Source organism: Trichomycterus rosablanca, chromosome 2, assembly GCF_030014385.1.
Source record: "Trichomycterus rosablanca isolate fTriRos1 chromosome 2, fTriRos1.hap1, whole genome shotgun sequence".
In the NCBI taxonomy this organism is placed as follows: Eukaryota; Metazoa; Chordata; class Actinopteri; order Siluriformes; family Trichomycteridae; genus Trichomycterus; species Trichomycterus rosablanca.
In genome coordinates, this window is record NC_085989.1 from 50875003 (window position 1) to 50897677 (window position 22675).

Sequence of the window (22675 nt, forward strand, 5' to 3'; positions counted from 1 at the left end):
GCAAAACAATTGATTAGTGCTCATTTATTTACAAAATCGACGTTGACTGATTTCGATGATGTTTTGCAGAAAAATGCGTCTCTCTGGTTGGTTGGCAGCACAGAGAAACAACCAATCAGCGCACGGTGCGTGTTTTTTTCTTTCACTGGAATATTTCTCTCTCTCTCTCTCTCTCTCTCTCTCTCTCTCTCTCTCTCTCTCTCTCTCTCTCTCTCTCTCTCTCTCTCTCTCTCTCTCTCTCTCTCTCTCTCTCTCTCTCTCCTCATACAACGGGCTCTTTAAGTTGCTCTGCTCCACACAGAGCAGCCATTCATCCTCAGCAGCAGCAGCAGCATCAGTGCGAGCGGAGAGACAGACAGACAGACAGACAGACAGTGAGACAGATTGAGAGAGAGACATTGAGACATACTGAGACACCCGAGAGAGAGAGAGAGAGAGAAAGAGAGAGAGAGAGAGAGCGTTGATTTTTATCACTGAGAGCTGCTCCGAATCAGCGCCCTGACTAACAGTAAGACATTTCATATTCACTTTTATATTCATAATCTGTGTTTCATTTTCTTTTATAAACCGTACAAATGTCAGACTAAGTTAGAACCGCCTGCTTTATCAATACAAGTTCGGACACACCTTGTTTTGTAGGGTTTGTTGCTTTATTTTCTTTATTTGAAGTGTTAAAGTAAATATGAAAGACATGAAGACATTCAGTAAGCAACAATGCTCAAACAAATCTATCTTATAATGTAGTTCATTATTATTATATGTTGGTTTAAAACCAATTTGTATTATCAGCTTGGATGCTTTTCTAATATATCCAATTCTATAAATTTCCACACACGCCGACGCTTGTTGTTCGTTTTTCTTTAATTTATTAGAGGGAACTTAATTCACTTCATTCAGACTGGACTGTGTATGCTTAAAGAAACTTGTAATAATAATAATAATAATAATAATAATAATACATTACACCAAAATGATGAATTGTTTGCCAAGAAGCTTCATGAGAACTTTTTTTCATTGGAACGGCAATAAGAACCATGAAATAAAGAACTAGTTAGGAAAGGAACCACTCACACATCACCATGTAATTTAGTTTTTAACTGTGTTTAATAATAGTAATATTAATAATAATTATTATAATAATAATACATAACACCAAAATGATGAATTGTTTGCCACTATGAAGCTTCATGAGAACTTTTTTTCATTGGAACGCCAATAAATACCATGAACTAAAGAACTATTAAGGAAAGGAACCACTCACAGATCACCATGTAATTTAGTTTTTAAGAGCGTATAATAATAATAATAATAATAATAATAATAATAATAATAATCCTCTAGTTGTCTGTAACAACTAAGACATTTTCTGACCAGAGTATCTACTATAAATTGACTAAATGAGTGATTGTGTGATGTCCTGAAGTTGGAGCTATAGGTGAACACCCTGGAAAATAAGAGTTTGGACCCACCATCACCCTGATTAGGATAAAACCCCAATGAAGTTTATATATAAATACTTACTTTAATTACTTTAATTTAGTTTTGCAGTAGAGCCATGAACTAAAGAACTATTTAGAAAAGAAACCACTCACAGATCACCATGTAATTTAGTTTTTAAGAGTGTTTAATAATAATAATAATAATAATCATTTTAACACATGAGAATCTGTGGTTTTCAGCGAGATGTTGACAGAGTTTTGTAGTTCTGAACTGTATTCACACTTTAAATATTATTTTATAAATATTTATTCAATAATATATTTATTTGTATCGTCATTTAAGCCAGTAATTCATTACAAGTAACATTGGTTAAAGAATTACACTCTTAAAATTTAATTGCTAATAATTATATGCCTTTTTGACAGATCTATTTATTTATTGCACATATTTGTTCACCTAATAATAAAAGACCTTTTTATTAGAAGAATGCACAATAATTAAAACACCGGATCGGATACTGTCGTTTTACCTTCATGAGTGAAACTTTTTTTTGTATTTTAATTATTTAATGCAGAATAAAACGTAATTAGTTGCGTTATGTGAGCTGTTAAAATTGTTAATTGTTTTTAGAAATACGTGAGAAAAGAATGATCAGTTTTAATAAACATGAGGGCACTGGTTTCTTTACATAGACTTAATATCAGGGTTTCAATAAACGTTATGCAACATAATAATTAAATACATAAATAAATAAATAATGCTTTAAATTCTAAATAAATCACTCAGTGATTTGTGAAGAACAAACCTGATACATTTATGTTTTAATAAACTACATTTTGACATCACGATACTTATCAAACCTTGTGTCACGGTTTTATAATGAGAGGTATTTTTGTATATTTACTAGTGTTAATGACACCCAGCTCCAGTGAAGAGGGTTCTATACTAATGTCCAGGCTGTCTGTACCAGCTAAGACATTTTCCGACCACTATAAATTGAGGAAGGTGTGAATGAGTGATTGTGTGATGTCCTGCAGTTGGGGTTGTGTTTATGGTGTGAACACCCTGGAAACTCAGAGTTTGGACCCACCGCCACCCTGATTAGGATAAAGCCCCAACAGAATAGAAGACGTAATGAATGAGTGTATTTATATATAAATACTTCAATTACTTCAATTATGAGTTTTGCTGTACAAAAAATGAGGACAATAAATAAAAAGGCAGTTGTAGCCTAGCGGTTAAGGTACTGGACTGGTAATCAGACGGTTACTGGTTCAAGTCCCACTACTGCCAGGTAGCCACTGTTGGGCCCTTGAGCAAGGTCCTTAACCCTTAGACTGTATACTGTCACAGTACTGTAAGTCACTTTGGATAAAGGCGTCTGTTAAATGCCTAACATGTAAATGTAGCTGTGTGTACACCCTGGTTTGGACCCACCGCCACCCTGATTAGGATAAAGCCCCAATGGAATAGAAGACGTAATGAATTAGTGAATTTATATATAAATACTTCAATTACTTTAATTATAATACTTTATTTATTATGAGTTTTGCAGTACAAAAAATGAGGACAATAAATAAAAAGGCAGCTGTAGCCTAGCGGTTAAGGTACTGGACTGCAGAAGGTCGCTGGTTCAAGCCCACATGGCAGGTTGCCACTGTACACCCAGGTTTGGACCCACCGCCACCCTGATTAGGATAAAGCCCCAATGGAATAGAAGACGTAATGAATGAGTGAATTTATACATAAATACTTCAGTTACTTAAATTATGAGTTTTGCAGTACAAAAAATGAGGACAAAAAATAAAAAAGTTGTAGCCTAGCGGTTAAGGCACTAGACAAGTAATCAGAAGCCCCACTACTGCCAGGTTGCTACTGTTGGGCCCTTGAGCAAGGCCCTTAACCTTCAATTGCTTAGATTGTATACTGTAACTGTACTGTAGGTCGATAAATGCCTAACATGTAAATGTGTGATGTCCTGAAGTTGGAGCTGTGTGTACACCCTGGTTTGGACCCACCGCCACCCTGATTAGGATAAAGCCCCAACAGAATAGTAGACGTAATGAATGAGTGAATTTATATATAATACTTCAATATACTTCTTCAATATACAATATAATACTGCAATGGGAAGTGGTTATATTTTGGTACAGTATCACATAAACGATTATTGATGCATAACCTGTGGATGGACATTTAAATTCCCTAAGTGGAACATAACAGCATTTCTTCAGAACTAGGTGTGTGTGTGTGTGTGTGTGTGTGTGTGTGTGTGTGTGTGTGTGGTATAAGGGAATTAGGGGCAAATTATTGTGCAGCGGAGCGTAAAAATAAACGAGGACAAACAGCGCTGATGATGAAGTCCGCACACAAACAGTGATTAATATCAGTACAAAGCAGTAACTCTGATACATGATATGAATAAAACCTGAGATATCTCTACACTGTTCCACGTTGGTCCCGTGTTTGCTGTTTGGGGTGCACACGGATTGTTAGTTGCGCGTTTTGCGCTAAAGCGGGCGCTCGGGCTGGAAAAATGGGCGCTTTGTGCTGAAATGTGCGCATTGAGGAGGAAAAAAGGACGAGTGTAAGTTTATGAAGGCACAAGAGGGGCTCTGTTCTGGAACCGAGGGAACCGAGGGCGGGAGTGCGAGCACCACTCATACCCACGCGTGCAGTACCGGTGCAGGCGCATGCGCACATGTATGCGTATTTGATGGTAAAACTGTCAGAATTATTTTTAGGATGAAGAGGTTAGGTTTGGTATGATTTAGCGTGGTTTAACAGTGTGGAGGGTTTCCTAACTGTTCCTAACTGTTTCCTAGTTGTTTTCTAGCTAAACCGAATTAACAAACTCAAACACACATTTGTGCTGCCATTTCCAAGACTACATATTCCTTCTTTATATTTAAATTCTCTATACCTGTATGTGTATATCGGTTATAATCTATATTATTTTATCTACATATATTGCTATTATTATTATCCATATATTATTATTATTATCCATATATATTATTATATTATACTCATTCATACCTATGTCTGATATATTTTATATCTGATACACAGTCTATTCACGTTATATTTTATATATATATATAATTATATTTATATTTTATATATATATATATATATATATATATATATATATATATATACATATATATAACCAATACATTGTATATATTTATAGCTATAACAAATATCTTAACAAAATATCTTTTTTTTTTATAACAAATATCTTTTTTTCTATATTTATTCTTATATATCTGTATATGTTGTTTATAAGAATAGATACACTACTGCTTCTATTACATGTACCAAATGCACAATTTACACATGCTGTTATCTATCTATCTATCTATCTATCTATCTATCTATCTATCTATCTATCTATCTATCTATCTATCTATCTATCTATCTATCCATCTATCCGTCTTTCTGTCCGTCCGTCTATCTATCTTCCTACCTACCTATTCACCTATCAACCGTTTTGTCACTTCTATGGTTTACTAAATCTGTTAGGTAGCAAAAATGTCCCACAGCTATTTTAAATTGGTTAATAGTGAATTATGATGATGACTCTCCCTGTTAGAAATATGGCCTGTCACAAGCAACATCAGTTGTCCAGAGCAAAAAACTCTGAAGAAACTTACAGTTATGACTGAACAGGATTTGAGCTATTGAGGGTTAAGAGCCTTGCTCAGGGGCTCAACAGTGGCAACTTGGCGGGGTTGGAGCTTGAACCGACAACCTTCTGATTGCTAGTCCAGTATCTTAACCACTTAGCGACCACTGCACTATAATGAGGATCAAGTAGTCAAGTAGAGCCTAATGTTAGAATAAACTGGTGCTGATCCTAGGCCAATGAAAAGTAAGCTTCATAAAAAAGTTAATAGAAGTTGTAGCTGTTTTGGGCTGTTTTATGTGGTCTTTCATTCCGACCAGCTAGCACCAGCCTGCCCAGCATCAAAGCCCCCGATTTAAGCTGGATCAGTATCCACCCCCCCCCCCCCCCCCCCCCCCCCCAAAAAAAAACAGCGTGAACAGCTAACTTGCTAGCCCAGTCTGTTGTTTTTGCTGAAGCATCATTCATTCTTTATTTCTGCATGACCTAAATAAATTAATGAAGATGGAGGGTGGCAACGTGAATTCAGATTAGAAAGTCTATATGCACTGTTTATATCAGCAGTGCAACTACACCAATCAGGCATAACATTATGACCACCTTCCTAATATTGTGCTGGTCTCCCTTTTGCTGCCAAAACAGCCCTGACCCATCGAGGCATAAAGTCTAAAACCTTTCTGAGCTACAGCAGCTCGTCTGTTGGATCAGACCACACGGGCCAGCCTTCGCTCTCCACGTGCATCAATGAGCCTTGGCCGCCCATGACCCTGTTGCCGGTTTACCACTGTTCCTTTCTTGGACCACTTTTGATAAATACTGACCACTGCATTCTGCTTCTAACACATCAATTTTGAGGATAAAATGTTCACGTGCTGCCTAATATATCCCCCCACTAACAGGTGCCGTGATGAAGAGATAATCAGTGTTATTAACTTCACCTGTCAGTGGTCATAATGTTATGCCTAGTCGGTGTAAGCCAGGGTCTTTTCTGTGTCTGTTAGTTTCCTCCGGGAGCTCCGGTTTCCAAGTCCAAAGACATGCAGTCAGGTCAACTGGAACTTTTAAACTTTGCCGTAAGTGTGTGTGTGTGTGTGCCCTATGATGGAATGGCGACTTGTCCAAGTTGTTTTCTGCCTTACGACCAATAAATCAGACCTCAACCAGGATAAACCTGATGGTAAAACAGACAATAAATGAATGAATGTGTAAGACTCTCCTAAAACACACTGAATCTTTAGTATATAAACGTAGTATATCAGCCACATGATCTAACTGTAACAGAAAAACAAACACTGATTTAAAGACAACGATTTCTTAGTCTCTAAGTATTCATCATGCCTGGTCCTGCAGTAGCTCTGTTTAGCGTATTTTCATGTTTATCCAGCGCTAATTCTCCTGATTTACTAATCACCTCATTAAAAGCCTAAACTGGGTGTGTTAGCGCTGGAAAATTCTACCGAGGAACCAGGAATAAAAAAAAGAAAAACACACACAGCTCTGCATGGAGAACAAAGTCTTGTGTGAGCTCGCTCAAGCAAACACTTACGTTAAGATAGAAATCATTAAGGGTAGAGTCGTTGGCTCGGCGTCCAGGTCAAGCCCAAAATAATCATTTAGCAGATTTGGATATGTGGTCTTGCACTGTGGTGTGTTTCCTTCCCTGCAACACCCCGAGCTTATTTCTAGTGTATAATGTTTGTGTACACTCTTAAAAATAAAGGTACTGAAATGTACCACTGGTTGTTATAAGGGTGGAACATTTAAGAGTAAACCTTTTGGACATTTCTGTATCTTGTTCTATGGGACAATACTTATGTGCTCTAAATATACACAGATTAGGCATAACATTATGACCACCTTCCTAATATTGTGTTGGTCACCCTTTTGCTGCCAAAACAGCCCTGCAACTGTGCTGCACTGTGTATTCTGACACCTTTCTATCAGAACCAGCATTAACTTCTTCAGCAGTTTGAGCTACAGTAGCTTGTCTGTTGGATCAGACCACACGGGCCAGCCTTCGCTCCCCACATGCATCAATGAGCCTTGGCCGCCCATGACCCTGTCGCCGGTTTACCACCTTTTCTTTCATGGACCACTGCAGACCGGGAACACCCCATAAGACCTGCAGTTTTGGAGATGCTCTGACCCAGTCTTCTAACCATCACAATTTGGCCCTCGTCAAACTCGCTCAAATCATCATGCTCGCCCATTTTTCCTGCTTCTAACATCAACTCTGAGGGTAAAATGTTAATTTGCTGCCTAATATACCCCCCCCCCACTAACAGGTGCCTGTCACATCACTTCACCTGTCAGTGCTCATACTGTTATGCCTGGTCGGTGTATGTTTAAGTTTAAGGTAGACTGATGTATCTTCTCATGTAAAAATATGGACGATATGGACAATATCCACATGGAATTGTGGCCTAGATAATTCAAGGGTTGAGGGCCACTGATGTAGTTTTCTGTTTCTATTAAGGGTGGTCGCATATTTTTGCTAATTATTAAGTGGTACCTACAGTCTACTGATAAACATTAGTGTGATTGGTCCAAATGAAACCCATTATAAACCTGTTCTTATTTATAGTTCATTTATGATAGTCCAAATATTAACTGGGTTTGAGGATAGTTAGGGGTTGAAGTTTTTCATTAAAATATGACACTATTGGATTCTCTTCCCATCACCCTTTCGCATCATCCCATTACACAGTATAAAATTCTATTCCATTTTCTCACCCACCGTGTAATCCCATCATATCATGCCAATCCATCTAATCCTACCCAAATTCATTCTATTTCAGGTAATGTCATTCTGTCATCTTATCTTATTACTTATCCCAGCATTCGTCTATCCCATCTCATACCCATCCCAAAACATCCCATCAATACATCCCATAATGTAGTAGGGCAAGCTGAAGCCTGGTGGTTAAGGTACACGACTAGTAATCAGTATACTGTAACTGTAATGTAAGTCGCTTTGGATAAAGTTCTATGCCAATCCATCTTGCTATTCCATCCTAACACATCCCACTTCACTCTCCAGGTGGAGAATGAGCAGTAGTAACCTGAACCCTGATCAGTCTTGCATCAAAGTAACACATGGTGAATGGATGAGAAACTGTTGCTGTTACTAATGACTGATTACAGATTAGAAACTCATGTGTTTACCGATCACTTATTCACATCGAGCTCCATCCAGCGTTCTTACCAGGAGTTTTATATCTTACTTTCATTTAAATAACTCAGTTAAATAACATAGTATTGATACATGGGATGATGTTTGACATCTTTGGCATTTAGCAGATGCTTTTATACACAAAGACAACAGTTGTAGCTAATTAAAGTGAAACCGATTAATGATTAAGATCCTTGCTCAAAGGCCCAACAGTGGCAACTTGCTAATGGGATTCAGAACTGAGGGTTAAGGGCCTTGCTCAGGGGCTACAACTGCCAGCCAGGCATCTACACAGAAATTGTTGGCTATGTCTGGATATTTCAAAATGAAATAAAACCATCTACAGTCTGTGTCGACACTGTGACGTTTGATCCCTCAGACCACACAGGATTAAAAACCAACATGCTTCTGTAATGATGTTACGTAATCATGGATTTGGGAATACTTCGGAAAACCCTCATCAGTAAACACAGTTCCGTACAGCAGCGGTTCTCAACATTTTTGCACCACGAACTGGTTTTATGTAAGATATTATTTCTCGGACCGGCAGGGGCTGGAGGATTGAAAAATGGTTTAACAATACTACTCATAAATGATGGAAAATCAGTGGAAAGCCTGAGTTTTTTCACTGCAACGAGACGCTGCTCCCACCTAGGGGTGACAGGAGACAATAACACCTGAAGTGTGTTGGAAATGCTATTGCTTTTTCAGCTATCTCTAATTATTTATTCTTTCTGTGCTGCCCGGTAATAAATGATCCACACACCGGTACCGGTCAGCGGCCCGGTTGTTGGGGACCAATGCCGTACAGCATCTATTGTTAGCCATATATAATTGGGAAACACTGAAGCATATCTGAGGGGGACTAAATTGTGCACTTTGTTCTTTGTACCTGTGCTGAAACTTTGATAATGAAACTGGAGTTTGGTACCAGAACAGAATGTTTTGGAACAGAAACCATTATCTATGGATAAAAATATATTAGGTAGTTAAACTTCACCCATTGGTACTAGACCTTGGAGCTACTGGTATTAAAACTGCAGTGGCTGTGCGGCAGTGTGTATCTGTGTGTGAGTGTGTGTTAGTGTGTAAGGAGTTCTTGGTGAAGTTATGGTGGCTGTACCTGTATGTATTTGTGTGTGAGTGTGTGTGTTAGGAGTTCTTGGTGAAGTTACGGTGGCTGTACCATTGTGTATCTGTGTGTGTGTGTGTGTGTGTGTGTGTTATAGTCATTTTAAATGTGTATTTAGGCTCTTTAACTAGAGCGGCAGCAGGGGAAACACTGAGTTGTACATCTTTGCTCTACCTGTGAACACTGACCGATTGAGAGGTGTAATTCCACATGCACACACCCCTGTACGTGTGTGTGTGCGTGTGTTTGTGTGTGGTGTGAGTATATTTATTCAGCCAGGTTGTGATGAAGTGGAGTGCTGTGCTGCTCATGCTCTCTGGGGAACCTAAAATAACCACTAAACCTTAAACAGTAGCCTACACACACGCACACACCTACACGCACACGCACACACACACACACATACGCAGACACACAGTGACAGGTTGACGCCAGCGTGTACAGGACTGCCCTAAAAACTCCACATGAATGATGAACAGCTCAGCCTCATCTATAGCTTGGTATAAACATGTAGCTAAAATAGTGCCTTACTAATAAACTTAATTGTGCCACATACTTTCCAGCTGTATTTTCAGTTTCCTTTAGCCAACACATTACCAAAAGTATGTAGACGCTGTCCGTAAAACTTCACATCCAGCCCCACTAACAGAGATCATTGTTAATGTTGTTGGTTAACATTTACTGCTATGACAGTCGTCACTGATCTTGGACCATTGGTGACCATTGGTGAGCGTGGGCACTAATGTTAAGCACCAAGGTCTGGCTCATGGTTCGTAATCCCAATTCATCCCAAAGGTGTTGGGTGGGGTTGATGTCCGGACCAGTCATGTTCTTCCACACAAATTTCCATTTCTTTGTGGACCTCACTTTGTTCACATTGTCATGTTTCCAAACCAGATGGAAAAGCATGACTCTTTATTCCAGATGTGTCTGTTACAGAGTCCATTAGCTGTGTGCTTTACACCAATACAGTCTGATGAACAGTACTTGTACTGATGTCATTTTTTGAGATGGTTCAGATAACGTTTGTAACATATATGGTTTAGTTCTTGGCATCCCAGCATCAAGATTAAGTACTATGAAAGACAGTGTCCTTTTTACCATGGTACTACCATTAATTGTCTATGGAGAATGTGTGTTGTACTGTAATCATGTTGGTATATAAATAAATTATTTAAATGATGTATTTATATATTCTGACTATTTGAATTGCAACTTTACTTCATTGTGTTGTTTCTAATCTTTTGCAGGTTTTTCTTACTGGAGAGAAACCCAAGAAGAAACTCAAAAAGAAGAAAATCTGAAGGAAGAAGCTTTCTAAGTTGCCCAAATGGCAAAAGCCACCCAGTAGACACTTAATTACTTTAAGGGCAACATTCAATTACTAATCCCACAGTCACTACAGCACATAAATCCATCCATACTGGAGTTTGACAGGTTTGAAGTGAACATGTCCGGTGAAGAACAGAGTCTGTCGGATGTGGAGTTGAGTCCCGGGGTGTCGGACGACGGTGGCTCGGCATCGCCAGGTCACGTGGTGCACGCAGGAGACTCTCAGTCAGGATCAGGAGGTGGGCCAGATGACGAGGCGGCTGGATTATCGCACGCCGGGGTCTCGGTTAAATCGGAGGAGGACGACGATCGCTTCCCCATCGGGATCCGGGAGGCGGTCAGCCAGGTGCTGAACGGCTACGACTGGACGCTGGTGCCGATGCCAGTGCGTGTCAACACTGGCAACAAGAACAAACCACATGTGAAGAGGCCCATGAATGCGTTTATGGTGTGGGCCCAGGCGGCACGACGCAAACTCGCCGATCAGTACCCCCACCTGCACAATGCCGAGCTCAGCAAGACTCTGGGGAAACTCTGGAGGTGAGGAGATGTCTGTCTCTTTCTTGTCTATATATCCATACATCTATGTATATGTCTATATTTTATCTATATACATTGTATGGCCAAAGATTTCTGGACACATCATATTTCTAACATATTTTGAAACAGAACTCCATATATTTGTTTTGGTGGGCAGTCGAAGCTTAGTGGTTAAGGTACAGGACTAGTAATTACAAGGTAACTGGTTCAATCCCTACAGCTTCCAGGTTGCCAGTGCTTGAAAAAAGGCCCTTAACCCTAAGTTGCTTAGACTGTCTACTTTTATGTAAGTAACTATGGATAAAAGTGTCTGCCAAATGCCAGAAATGTAAACGTGTTGCTGGTTTATAAGACCTGGCTCAAAGTCTGTGTTCCAGTTCAACCCAAAAATGTTTGATGAGGTTGAGGCAAGGCTTTGTGCAGTCCGGGTCCAAGCAGTTCTCAAACACACATTCATAAAGCTTGTGTGATTTTATGACAAAACTACTTTGCTCCTAGATGTCCCTACTTCACAACAACTAGACTTACAGTTGACTGGGAATGGCAGTTGTCCTGCAGTCTTGATGAAAAGACTGAAATGCACTGAGCTGATTACCCACTTCCATCCATCCATCCATCTATTTCTCATGGTTGAGAACATTAACACAGCCACATTGTATCTCTGTAAGGAAACACCTTGGGAATATTCATTAATCCCTGGACGATTAGCCTCTGGCAGGGTTAGGGGTCAAACTGATTAGTGTCTTCCCCCTCTGTTCACTATAACACAGCACTGTTCTAGGGTCAGTCAGCATGAGCTGCATATTAGCCTGCTGTTCTGGAGCTCTGAGTGGAACTTCCTAAAAACAATAGGCTTCTTGTTGTTATTTAAATTGAGCCCTGTTACTGTTTTTTCCTGCTGTAGCATACCTGATTCAGCTAAAAATACTGACTGACTAGCTCATGAAAATATATTAGTATTGGTAAATGTTGGATCAAAGTTTTGGTACTTCTTGATCCAGTCCCGAAGAGTGTATTCTCACTATATTGGTACTGGTCCAGTTGTAGTTCAGCAGCAGTGGTGGCTCAGTGGTTGAGGTACTGGACTGCTGATCTTCTGATCTCCTGCCAAGGGTTCAGGCCCCACCATCACCAAGCTACCACTGTTGGGTTATTGATCTAATTAACCCTCAGTTGCTTCAAATGATTTCTATCTCAACTGCAAGTGACTTTAAGGTGCTGTACTTGGGTTTCTGGTACCATGGCTTTTGGTACTTAGTATCTTGTGCCTTAAACAGGCCGCCTATTCAGTCTATGTTAGATTTAACATCATGTATTGAGCTGCAATTTGATACTACAGATGAATGTGTGTGTATTAGAAAGGTGTTTGTCTTGTTAAACGCTGGTTTAATACCTGGTTTAATACCTTAAGAACTTTCAGCTTATTAGATTAAAGAAACCAAACTGGGTCAGAGTGCAAAACCTTAATGCTCTCACAATCTGGTAATTTCATTACCTCTGTGCTTCATACTATGCTAGTTATTTTTTCTTACATTCCTAATATACTGTACATGAACGTACACCCTAATCATTAAAAACTATGATTTATTAAGTGAAGCTGAACCAGCGGTAGTCATTCTAACAATATATGTTCTCATATTATTGTATTCTAGTCTTAGTTTTGATTTTTTTTAAACCTTAATCTCTCAGGTTCATTACATTTCAAACAATGTAGATTACATTTGTTAAATAATCGTATTGCGTCTTTTTGGAACCCAAACATACAAACCCCATTTCCAGAAATGTTGAAACACTTGCTAAGAATGCAATAAAAGGTTAAATCTGCCATTTGTTAATTTACTCGGTCCTTTAACAGACAAAAGGGCAAAGACAAAATGTTAGTGTATTCAATGACAAAGCAAATTATATTTGTTAAACATAAACAAATGTAGAAATTGATACCACTGGGTCATATCACCTTTTTTAATTATACTTTTTAATTGTATGGGAGCTAAGAACACTAATTGTTCCAGTTTTCTAAGTGGAATTTTTGACCATTCAGGCTCTTCATGATGCACCATACACTTTCAATAGGAGACATCTGGACTGCAGGCAGGCCAGTCAAGCACACACACTCGACAAGCTCAAATCATTTCATGATGCAGTGATGGACTGTGTTAAGTGACAATGATTTTCCAGAGTACTCCCCAACCCATGTGGTTATATCCATCACGGTAATATGCCGTTTCTCAAACAGTACCACCTGAGGGCTTAATGGTCACACACACTCAGAAGCAGTTTCCATCCTTGTTCTTTACACAGCAAGATTTCCTCCGACTCCCTAAATCTTTTCATGATATTATGAACTGTAGACTGTAGAACTGACTCACAATTCTCTCAGAGTTTGGCACAAAGTCGATTCATCCTCGCTTGCAAAGACCAATCTTTTGGTGGAACTAAATCTTGATGACGTCACTAGTTACCAGTTAACTGCTAATTGTGAAACCTTCCAGAATAGTGTTACTTCTATAACCTTAGTTTTATTTCCCCTCTGTCCAAACACTTTTTTAGTGTTTTGAAGGTGTTATATTTACAAAATACATTTAGATTTATCAGTAGAAACAATACAAATATTTTTTGTACTTTTATCAAGAAAAATAAAAGTTCAAGCAATATAAGTTTTTAATTTTTATAACATTTTTAAAAAGTGTCCCAACTTATTCTGAAAATAGGGTTTGTGTTATAGACATTAGGAGTCGTTTGGGGTTTAACATTATCTTTTCTTAAATCCTTAGTAGTATTTTAATCTATGTGGAGGTATATAATACATGGATTTCTTATAATTAGTTTTTTTCTTACAGTGGTAGGATTTGTTTACATTTTTTGAAGCGTAGTTCACATTTCTGAAGCAGTTTACATTTATTCCAACTGTGCAGTTTATTGTTACTGGCAGCAGTAGTTGAATTTCTTTGCAGAAGTAATTTACCTTTTTCAACAGAGTAGTTTTATTTGACTTAAACATGAGTGTGTATGTGTGTTTACCACAGGCTGCTGAATGAAAACGATAAGAGACCATTTATCGAGGAGGCTGAACGTCTGAGGAAGCAGCATAAGAAGGATTATCCTGAATACAAGTATCAACCACGCCGGAGAAAGAACGGTAAACCGGGTTCCAGCACTGACAGCGATGCTCACTCTGAGAACGACGTTACCCACAGCCAATCACATTACAAGAGCTTACACCTGGAGGGGCATGGTGCAGGGTCACCTCTCTCTGATGGACACCACTCACACCCTGCAGGTGAGACACTAAACGAGTAGTTCACTACATTATCTGTCAGGTTATATTAAGTTAGCTAATTAAAATGGACAAATCACTAACGTTTATAAATGTACTCTTTCCATCTTCAGGCTCAGCTCACAGTCCCCCGACTCCACCCACCACCCCAAAAACAGAGCTCCAGGGTGGCAAATCAGGTGAGGGAAAAAGAGATGGCGGGGCCAGAGGGATGGGGATGGGTCCAGATGGAAGTTCTGCCTCTTCTTCTTCCTCCTCCTCCTCAAAACCACACCTGGACTTCGTAAATGTGGACATCGGCGATATCAGCCACGAGGTAATGGCCAACATGGAGCCGTTTGACGTGAACGAATTCGACCAGTACCTGCCACCCAATGGGCACCACCCGTCCGGCTCAGGCTCCACCTCCTGCCCTGCCCCATCACCCTCTCCTTACTCCTATTGGCTCTCGAAGCAGCAGCTGAGCTCAGATAGCGTGAAGACGCAGATCAAGAGCGAGTCGCATTTCTCCAACAGCAGCGATCCTGCGGTGGGAGGAGCTTCTGTGTCCGGAGGCGGGGCATCGGCTCACGTCACGTACACGCCTCTCAGCCTGCCTCACTACGGCTCTGCCTTCCCTTCTCTGGCCTCCAGGGCGGCACCATTCGCCGAGTATGGGGATCATCAGGCATCTGGATCATACTACACACACTCGGGTCAGTCTGGGCTTTACTCCGCCTTCTCCTACATGAGCTCCGCCCAGAGGCCTATTTACACTGCCATCACTGACCCTGCTTCTGGAAATAGCCCCACCCACTGGGAACAGCCCGTGTACACCACCCTGACCCGGCCGTAACAGATACACAACACCAGAGACAAAGACATTAAGATGATGATGACGATTTTGTCCGTCATTCAAACACACAAATTATACCTTAACGGCTAAACAATATTTAACTGACTCCGCCAAGAAGTTTATATATCATCATCAACACACACACACACTACTAGAGACACACTCAGTTGTTGATTTGTAATTTCTACCTTGCAAACCAACAATATTAGGCACTAAACTGCTTAGATGAACCCTGTTTGGGAACCTTCAGATCTAAAATCTAGAGCCAAAGTGCATTAAATCTGGACCACAACTTACTGACTCAAGATCTGTGCTCAATATCACTAGAGACAGAGCAAAGCCAGCAGATCCAGGCCCACCGCTCATCTAGTACGAAAACTACAGGAGCGTCTTCAGACCAACTGAGATCCTTTGCTCTAAAAACCAAACCTAATGCTTGTTGTGCCAAACCTTGAGCTTTTTCTGCCAAGTCTGGAGGTTCTTCTGTCCGAATTAAAACCCGCTTGCCTGACCTGAGGCCTTGGCCAGCATTGGGGTTGGTCTGTGCGGCTGCAGGTAGATGCCCAATCTGTCAAATATAAAATGGTATTAGTATTAATTTCCATTTCGAGGAGATGCAGATTTGATCTTTAAAGATTTGTGTATTTTTGTATGAATTTTGTAGAAATGTTTTCATCACAGCAAACTCATTCACTCATTCGCCAAAATTCTTCAGACTTCCCTCAACACACTTCTACTTTTTTCTCTTCCTACATTGGCGATGGTGGCTCAGCACCTAAAGAACTATGGATCAAAATGTTGCAGGTTAAAGACCAACCAAGACCCCACTGCTGGGCTTCAATCAAGGTTCCTAAACTTCAGTAGCTTAGCTTGCATAGTATTTGGTCACTTTGGATATAAAAATGTCTGCTTAATAATGACATCCGAGTTTTATTTATGGAGCAGAAAATGTGTGAAGAGACCCGACCAAAGTCTGGACACCAAAATCTCACAAAAGCACAGTTAGCCTGGACCTGTTAGCCATCTACCAACTGTTTATAGAACATAAGTTCATTCAGTGGATTCTGATCAACAAAGCGGTAGCGGTGTTTCTCAAGGACTTGATATAAAATGAAGGACAGTCTTTACTGCACATTTAAACCTTGATCTTGTTTTCTATTATTATTGTTATTATTATTATTATTACAAATTAATAATTCTTTCCTATTAACCAAAACGAGGCCATTTTGTTCGTATTAAAACCTGTTTTATGTTATAATATTTACTGCTGATGGTCATTGCTATTGCCACCACCACTGGAATGCAGTTTCTGGAACTGAACGAGTTTGTGTAAATAGTATCGTGGTGGATCGACGTGTAGATATAACAATACTGTAACAATTACATACGTATTTTTTTCTGCATTGTATTAGCGTAAGCCAACCACACGTGCCTGAAAAAGACTTTCATAATGTTTGTTAGATGCCAATTGTGAAATGATTCCTTCATGTTTTATATGTTATGTTTTTTATACTGGAAAACTCTTTACAAAAGAATCAGAACCCACATGGGGCGGGGTTAAAACTCATGTGATATACAGTAGCCCCGCCCTTTTGGTCTTTATTATAACAATCCACTTTTGTTCCTCGGCCAACACGACGGTGCTGTTCACCGAATACAAACAACATGATCTATTAACAGACAAATGTTCCAATTTGTTAATATTTCTTTTGTTCTTGTTTCCTTCTTATTTTATTATTCTTGTCGTATTTGTCTGTATTATGTAGTATTATATATAAAAATATACAAAACGATAGAAAAGGTGAGTTTAGAGAACAATAGACGGAACTTTGTTCTATATCCCGGTACTATTTATATTGTTTTATTTACTGCTTTTCTTTGAAGCAAATATTTGTGTGAAATGTTTTTTTAATGTGTTTCAGTAGAGACTAACAACTCACACTAAATAAAGCTCGTTTTGCTTTTATACAAAATAAATGTGCTTCCTGTTTTCAATTGCACTGCAAAAAGTAATTAGAGTTAGATATAAAAAGTAATAGTTAGAATTGCATTTACTGTTATCCTAGAACACTGGTAAATGTTTGTGCACATTTTAATAAATGTATATATATATATATATATATGTGTTGGACATTTACAATCACAGTTGTATAGCTAGCCATGAGTTTAAAAGAATAATGTGTGTACCCAAACTGCAGATGCATTAAACACAAATACTGTGTACACAAACTAAATAATGGAACTAAATGGAAGCCTACTGACAGGAAAAGACACATGTCACTTTACAGGGTTGTTACTAAATATCTGCGTAGCACAGCTACAAAGAAAATGTTTCACAGAGCCGGGATTAAAGTCAAAGTCCAGTGCGTGCAGACACATAACTTGGTGTACAAAGCATAAAGCCTTTGCAACAGAAAAACAATATAAACAATATAGTCTAAAAATCAAATTTCACCCTCACAATGGATTTATATTTGAAGAAAGCCAAGGATATTTTCAACCCACAATGTTCTGCCGCAACTGCTGCAATACCCCTGTTCATAGTGCTATAATTGTTAAAGACTGGTTGATGGATGAAGTTCAGTTCTCTATGTTCTCCCATTTACCAGATTTAAACACCATTAAAATCCAACACATGGTTTTTGAGTGCCTACTGTAAAGTAGAACACCATCTTCTACTGGAAATTGGAAATTTTCATTTTAAAGAAGCTTGTAGAAAAATGTTTTATCACAAAACTTTCTTCTACATCATAAAAGCATTCAGAGAAAAACTGAAGATGTTCTTGACCCAAATACTGGCCTTCCTGTTTGTTTATTAGGATTGTTACGTCATGTTTTACACTTTGGTTACATTCATGACAGGAACGGTAGTTACTCATTACACAAGGTTCATCAGGTCACACAAAGGTTATATCAAACACAGTCATGGACAATTTAGTATCTTTAATTCCGATCAATTGCACGTCTTTGGACTGTGGGAGGAACTGGAGCACCCATCCATTATTTCATCTACGTGTATCTACCTGTGCAGAAAGGTCAAACACTGATAAACTAAATAAAAAATATTGGTCCATATTTATTTAAATAATGTACTATGTAATCAGTTCCATGTGCATAAAGTGCCCCTTATTTTTATACAGGGTGTCCCAAAATAAACTGACATTTGAATTTTTAATAAAAACACATTTTTTATTTGAACATTAATAATGTTTTTGCTATTTTTAAAAGTGAAGACATGGAGGTTATGTATGACCCCCTTGACCGTGGCAGCACTTGTTCACTCTTTCGATGAAATTTTCCATGACACGTTGACATAATTGCTGATAAATTTCAGCAATATTGTGTCGAATTTCTTCTTTGAGGTCCTCAATGGATTGTGGTTTGCTGGTGTACACTTCATCCTTAAGATAACCCCAAAGAAAGAAGTCTAATGGCATCAAGTCACATGATCTTGTGGCACATGATCAGGGCAGTTGTAGCCTAGTGGTTAAGGTACTGGACTTGTAATCCAAAGGTTGCTGGTTCAAAGACATGAAATTCTTCACTGCCAGGTTGCCACTGTTGGGCCCTTGAGCAAGGCCATTAGCCCTCAATTGCTTAGACAATACACTGTCAAAGTACTGTAAGTCACTTTGGATAAAAGCGTCTGCTAAATGCCTAAAATGTAAATGTAAATTATCTTGGCGGCCAATTGACATCACCATTTTTAATGTGAATTTTTACAATTTCTACACGTTGTTCGATTGTGTACCTTTTCATGATTTAACCTCAACGTTTACTAATGACAGCAATTTAAAATGCCAGTTCATTTTGGGACACCCTGTATAACACACCTTAATTCACCATTACTTTAATAAGTCCTGTTGTATATCACGTAGGGTTAGCATTTTTAAGAGAAGGAATTGGATAAAAATAGTTAAATTTGAGAAAAATTTCAGCAAAACAGGGGGAAGATTTAAGATGACACAAATGTGACATAAAACTGACATAGAAAGACAAAAAGGACACATAATGAAACCATGAAATGACCTCAGATGTTAAGATACTAGCAGTTGTAGCCTAGTGGTTAAGCTGCTGGACTAGTCATCGAAAGGTCGCTGGTTTAAGCCCCACCACTGCCAGATTGCCACTGTTGGGCCCTTGAGCAAGGCCCTTAACCCTTGATTAATCAGACAATATACTGTCACAGTATTGTAAGTCACTTCGGATAAAAGTGTCTGCTAAATGCCAAACATGTAAATGTAGGATATATCCTAATGAGGAAAAATGCTCAAGAGGTCTGTGCTTCACATCACCTCTATTATACTGACTAAGTGCCATAATTAAAGATTTTGTGAAATAATGGTGTTTCTTTATAGCTAAGACATGAAATTCTTCATGTTTCCTTATAACTTTGTCACGTTTGTCATCTTAGTGTTTAATTAGTAATTAAATGAGTAATTAATAAATACCGTCAACAAACTGAAGGTAATCTAGAAGAGTGAACACCACACCATGAACACTCATACCTGTTATACCTATAAAAACATCTTTTTACCAAGCACATCCTCGCTGCCAGTGTATTTTACCTCATTCTGATAAAATTCTGACTAAACATCTAACATTTAATGTTCTCTATGTGTCGAATTTTCTCTAAAAACTGTGTTTGGTCTCCATTGTTTGCTAAAGCGCCATGTACAGTATATTCACCCTACAGAGTCGCAGCAAGGTCTCAATTCTGCCTAGCAACATCATTCAATTGGTCAGAGACGGTAGATTCTAGGCTGCTGATTGGCTGATTTGAAAAGTTAACGGCATCATTACTGGATCATGACATATGTAAGCCCCGCCCCTTCTGCGCTTAGTCCAGCTTCTTCCAGCGTTAATAACATTCAAACCACACTTTATTTTTATTATTATTATTATTATAAAACAATAAATGTTTTTTTTTGTATTAGTGCATCACCACTAATACAAAATGCACTTGTTACTAAGGTTAATGGTGCCATGTAGGAGTATATAAGCATTTAAATCAATCTTAAAGAGCACAAAAAGATCTTATAGCTTCACTGGAACATACACCGATCAGCCATAACATTAAAACCACCTTCTTGTTTCTACAATCACTGTCCATTTTATCAGCTCCCCTTACCACATAAAAGTACTTTGTAGTTCTACAATTACTGACTGTAGTCCATCTGTTTCTCTACATACCTTTTTAGCCTGGTTTCACCCTGTTCTTCAATGGTCAGGACCCCCACAGGACCACCACAGAGCATGTGGTGGTGTGTTAGTGTGTGTTGTGCTGGTATTAATGGATCAGACACAGCAGTGCTGCTGGAGTTTTTAAATACCGTGTCCACTCACTGTCCACTCTATTAGACACTCCTACCTAGTCGGTCCACCTTGTAGATGTAAAGTCAGAGACGATTGCTGATCTATGTTTGAGTTGATCATCTTCTAGACCTTCATCAGCAGTCACAGGACGCTGCCCACAGGGTGCTGTTGGCTGGATATTTTTGGTTGATGGACTATTCTCAGTCCAGCAGTGACAGCGAGGTGTTTAAAAACTCCAGCAGCGCTGCTGTGTCTGATCCACTCATACCAGCACAACACACACTAACACACCACCACCATGTCAATGTCACTGCAGTGCTGAGAAAGATCCACCACCTAAATAATACCTGTGGGAGTCCTGACCATTGAAGACTATTGAAGGAGGTGGACAAGAGAACAAGAGAACTCTTTAGGCTGTTGTATTTAGCTAGCTAATGTTTAGTAGCTAGTTCATGTTCTGTAGGCGCTGGGTTGGGTTTTTATCAAACTGCAGGATTAGTTTGGCAAACTTAGTGCCAAGAGATCACATGCAGCAAATCCTGATGCACTTCTGTAACACTCAGGTGATGAGAACATCATTCGATCATCACATTATTTAAGAACACAACACATGAGGATCTAGTTCATGGGTGTTCTCCAACACGGTCAAAACTCATTCGTATCAGAGAGGTCGATCCAGAGAATTTGCTGCAGTAATGATGTAAACAGCAGCCATGCTAGTGCAGACACACAGAGACATCACAGGGTTACACCACCACTCCGACTTATACACTTCATACACACATTCCGCCTAACAAATGTGTGTGTGTGTGTGTGCTGCAGGCTAAGTCCGATTCCTAAATTCCCTCTTTAATCAGCAGTGTGATACTTTATCCCAAACAAAGAGACTCATTCAGCTCGGAGAGAGCGAGAGAGACAGAGAGAGAGAGCTAGAGAACAACAGAGCAAGGACAAAACAATTGCAAAAAGTGAAAAATACATTGAAAGTGAGTAAATATGTGAAAACAAGGACATGAAGAATGTGTGAGAATAAGATGCAAATGCAAGAGAGCAGGATTAAAAGAGAACAAAAGAGAATGAAATACAGCACCGTCCATAATGTTTGGGACAAGGACATTTTTCTTTGACATCAGGAGAAAAGGAATCTGCTCCACAGTTTGGAATTTCAGTTAAAACCCATCAGACTTGATTAAATTACAGTAGACCCTCGAGTTACGAACGTTTTACCATACGAACATTTCGAGTCACGAACGATCTTTTTCAACTTAAAGTACAAACAAATTTCGGATTACGAACAGAAATTCGTGAAACACGTGACGTCACGAACAAGTTGACTCCAACCATCTCTCTCTCTATATATATATTGTTATATGTTGTTTTGAAGGGAAAACGACTGTGGAAGATGAGCGGCTTATTAAACTCCTCATTTTAATGTTGTTTTTTCCACATTTTATCCTAAAAGTCTTAATACGGTCGACCATAACATGATAACATGTCCATCCTGTTATGGGATATATGAGAAAAAGCAAAAGGATTTGATCATTTGAAAAATAACCACACAAAAAAGCAGAGAATTCTTTGTCTGAATTCACTTTTATGTTAGCATGGTTTTGCTCACTCGCTAGCTAATGGCTAATTTTATGTCAGAATGTCCACCCTGTTATGGTCCACCCTGTTACAACCTAATACGTAACCGGCTGGACGTCACAGTTTATATGAGGTTCATGTGTAATTTAGCTTGACCAATATTAGTTTGGAAAAGTAGAACACACCCTTTTTATAATAAAACATGAAAAACAAATAAAACTGTTTCATTTTCAAAAAGTTTTAAGGTCTCTACGTTTGCTTGTTTATAAGGATTGTAACGTCATGTTTTACACTTTGGTTACATTCATGACAGAAACGGTAGTTACTCATTACACAAGATTCATCAGTTCACAAGTTTATATTAAACACAGTCCTGGACAATTTAGTGTCTCCAGTTCACCTCACTTGCACGT

General features: G+C 38.9%; 1 protein-coding gene across 1 annotated transcript; it reads left to right on the plus strand.

The window, feature by feature from the left end:
* The first annotated feature begins 354 nt into the window (after positions 1-354).
* Positions 355-15969, plus strand: sox10 (SRY-box transcription factor 10). Its single transcript, XM_063017482.1, has 4 exons — positions 355-508; positions 10626-11247; positions 14274-14527; positions 14638-15969. The coding sequence occupies exons 2-4, from the start codon at positions 10826-10828 to the stop codon at positions 15357-15359; spliced, it is 1398 nt and encodes a 465-aa protein (XP_062873552.1). The 5' UTR covers positions 355-508; positions 10626-10825; the 3' UTR covers positions 15360-15969.
* Positions 15970-22675: the final 6706 nt, after the last annotated feature.

Bases quoted from the DNA above. Each gene is read 5' to 3' on its own strand.
- sox10 (XM_063017482.1), top strand. From the start codon at position 10,826: ATGTCCGGTGAAGAACAGAGTCTGTCGGATGTGGAGTTGAGTCCCGGG. The intron at 11,248-14,273 runs GTGAGGAGATGT...TGTTTACCACAG, and splicing joins ACTCTGGGGAAACTCTGGAG to GCTGCTGAATGAAAACGATA. The intron at 14,528-14,637 runs GTGAGACACTAA...TTCCATCTTCAG, and splicing joins ACACCACTCACACCCTGCAG to GCTCAGCTCACAGTCCCCCG.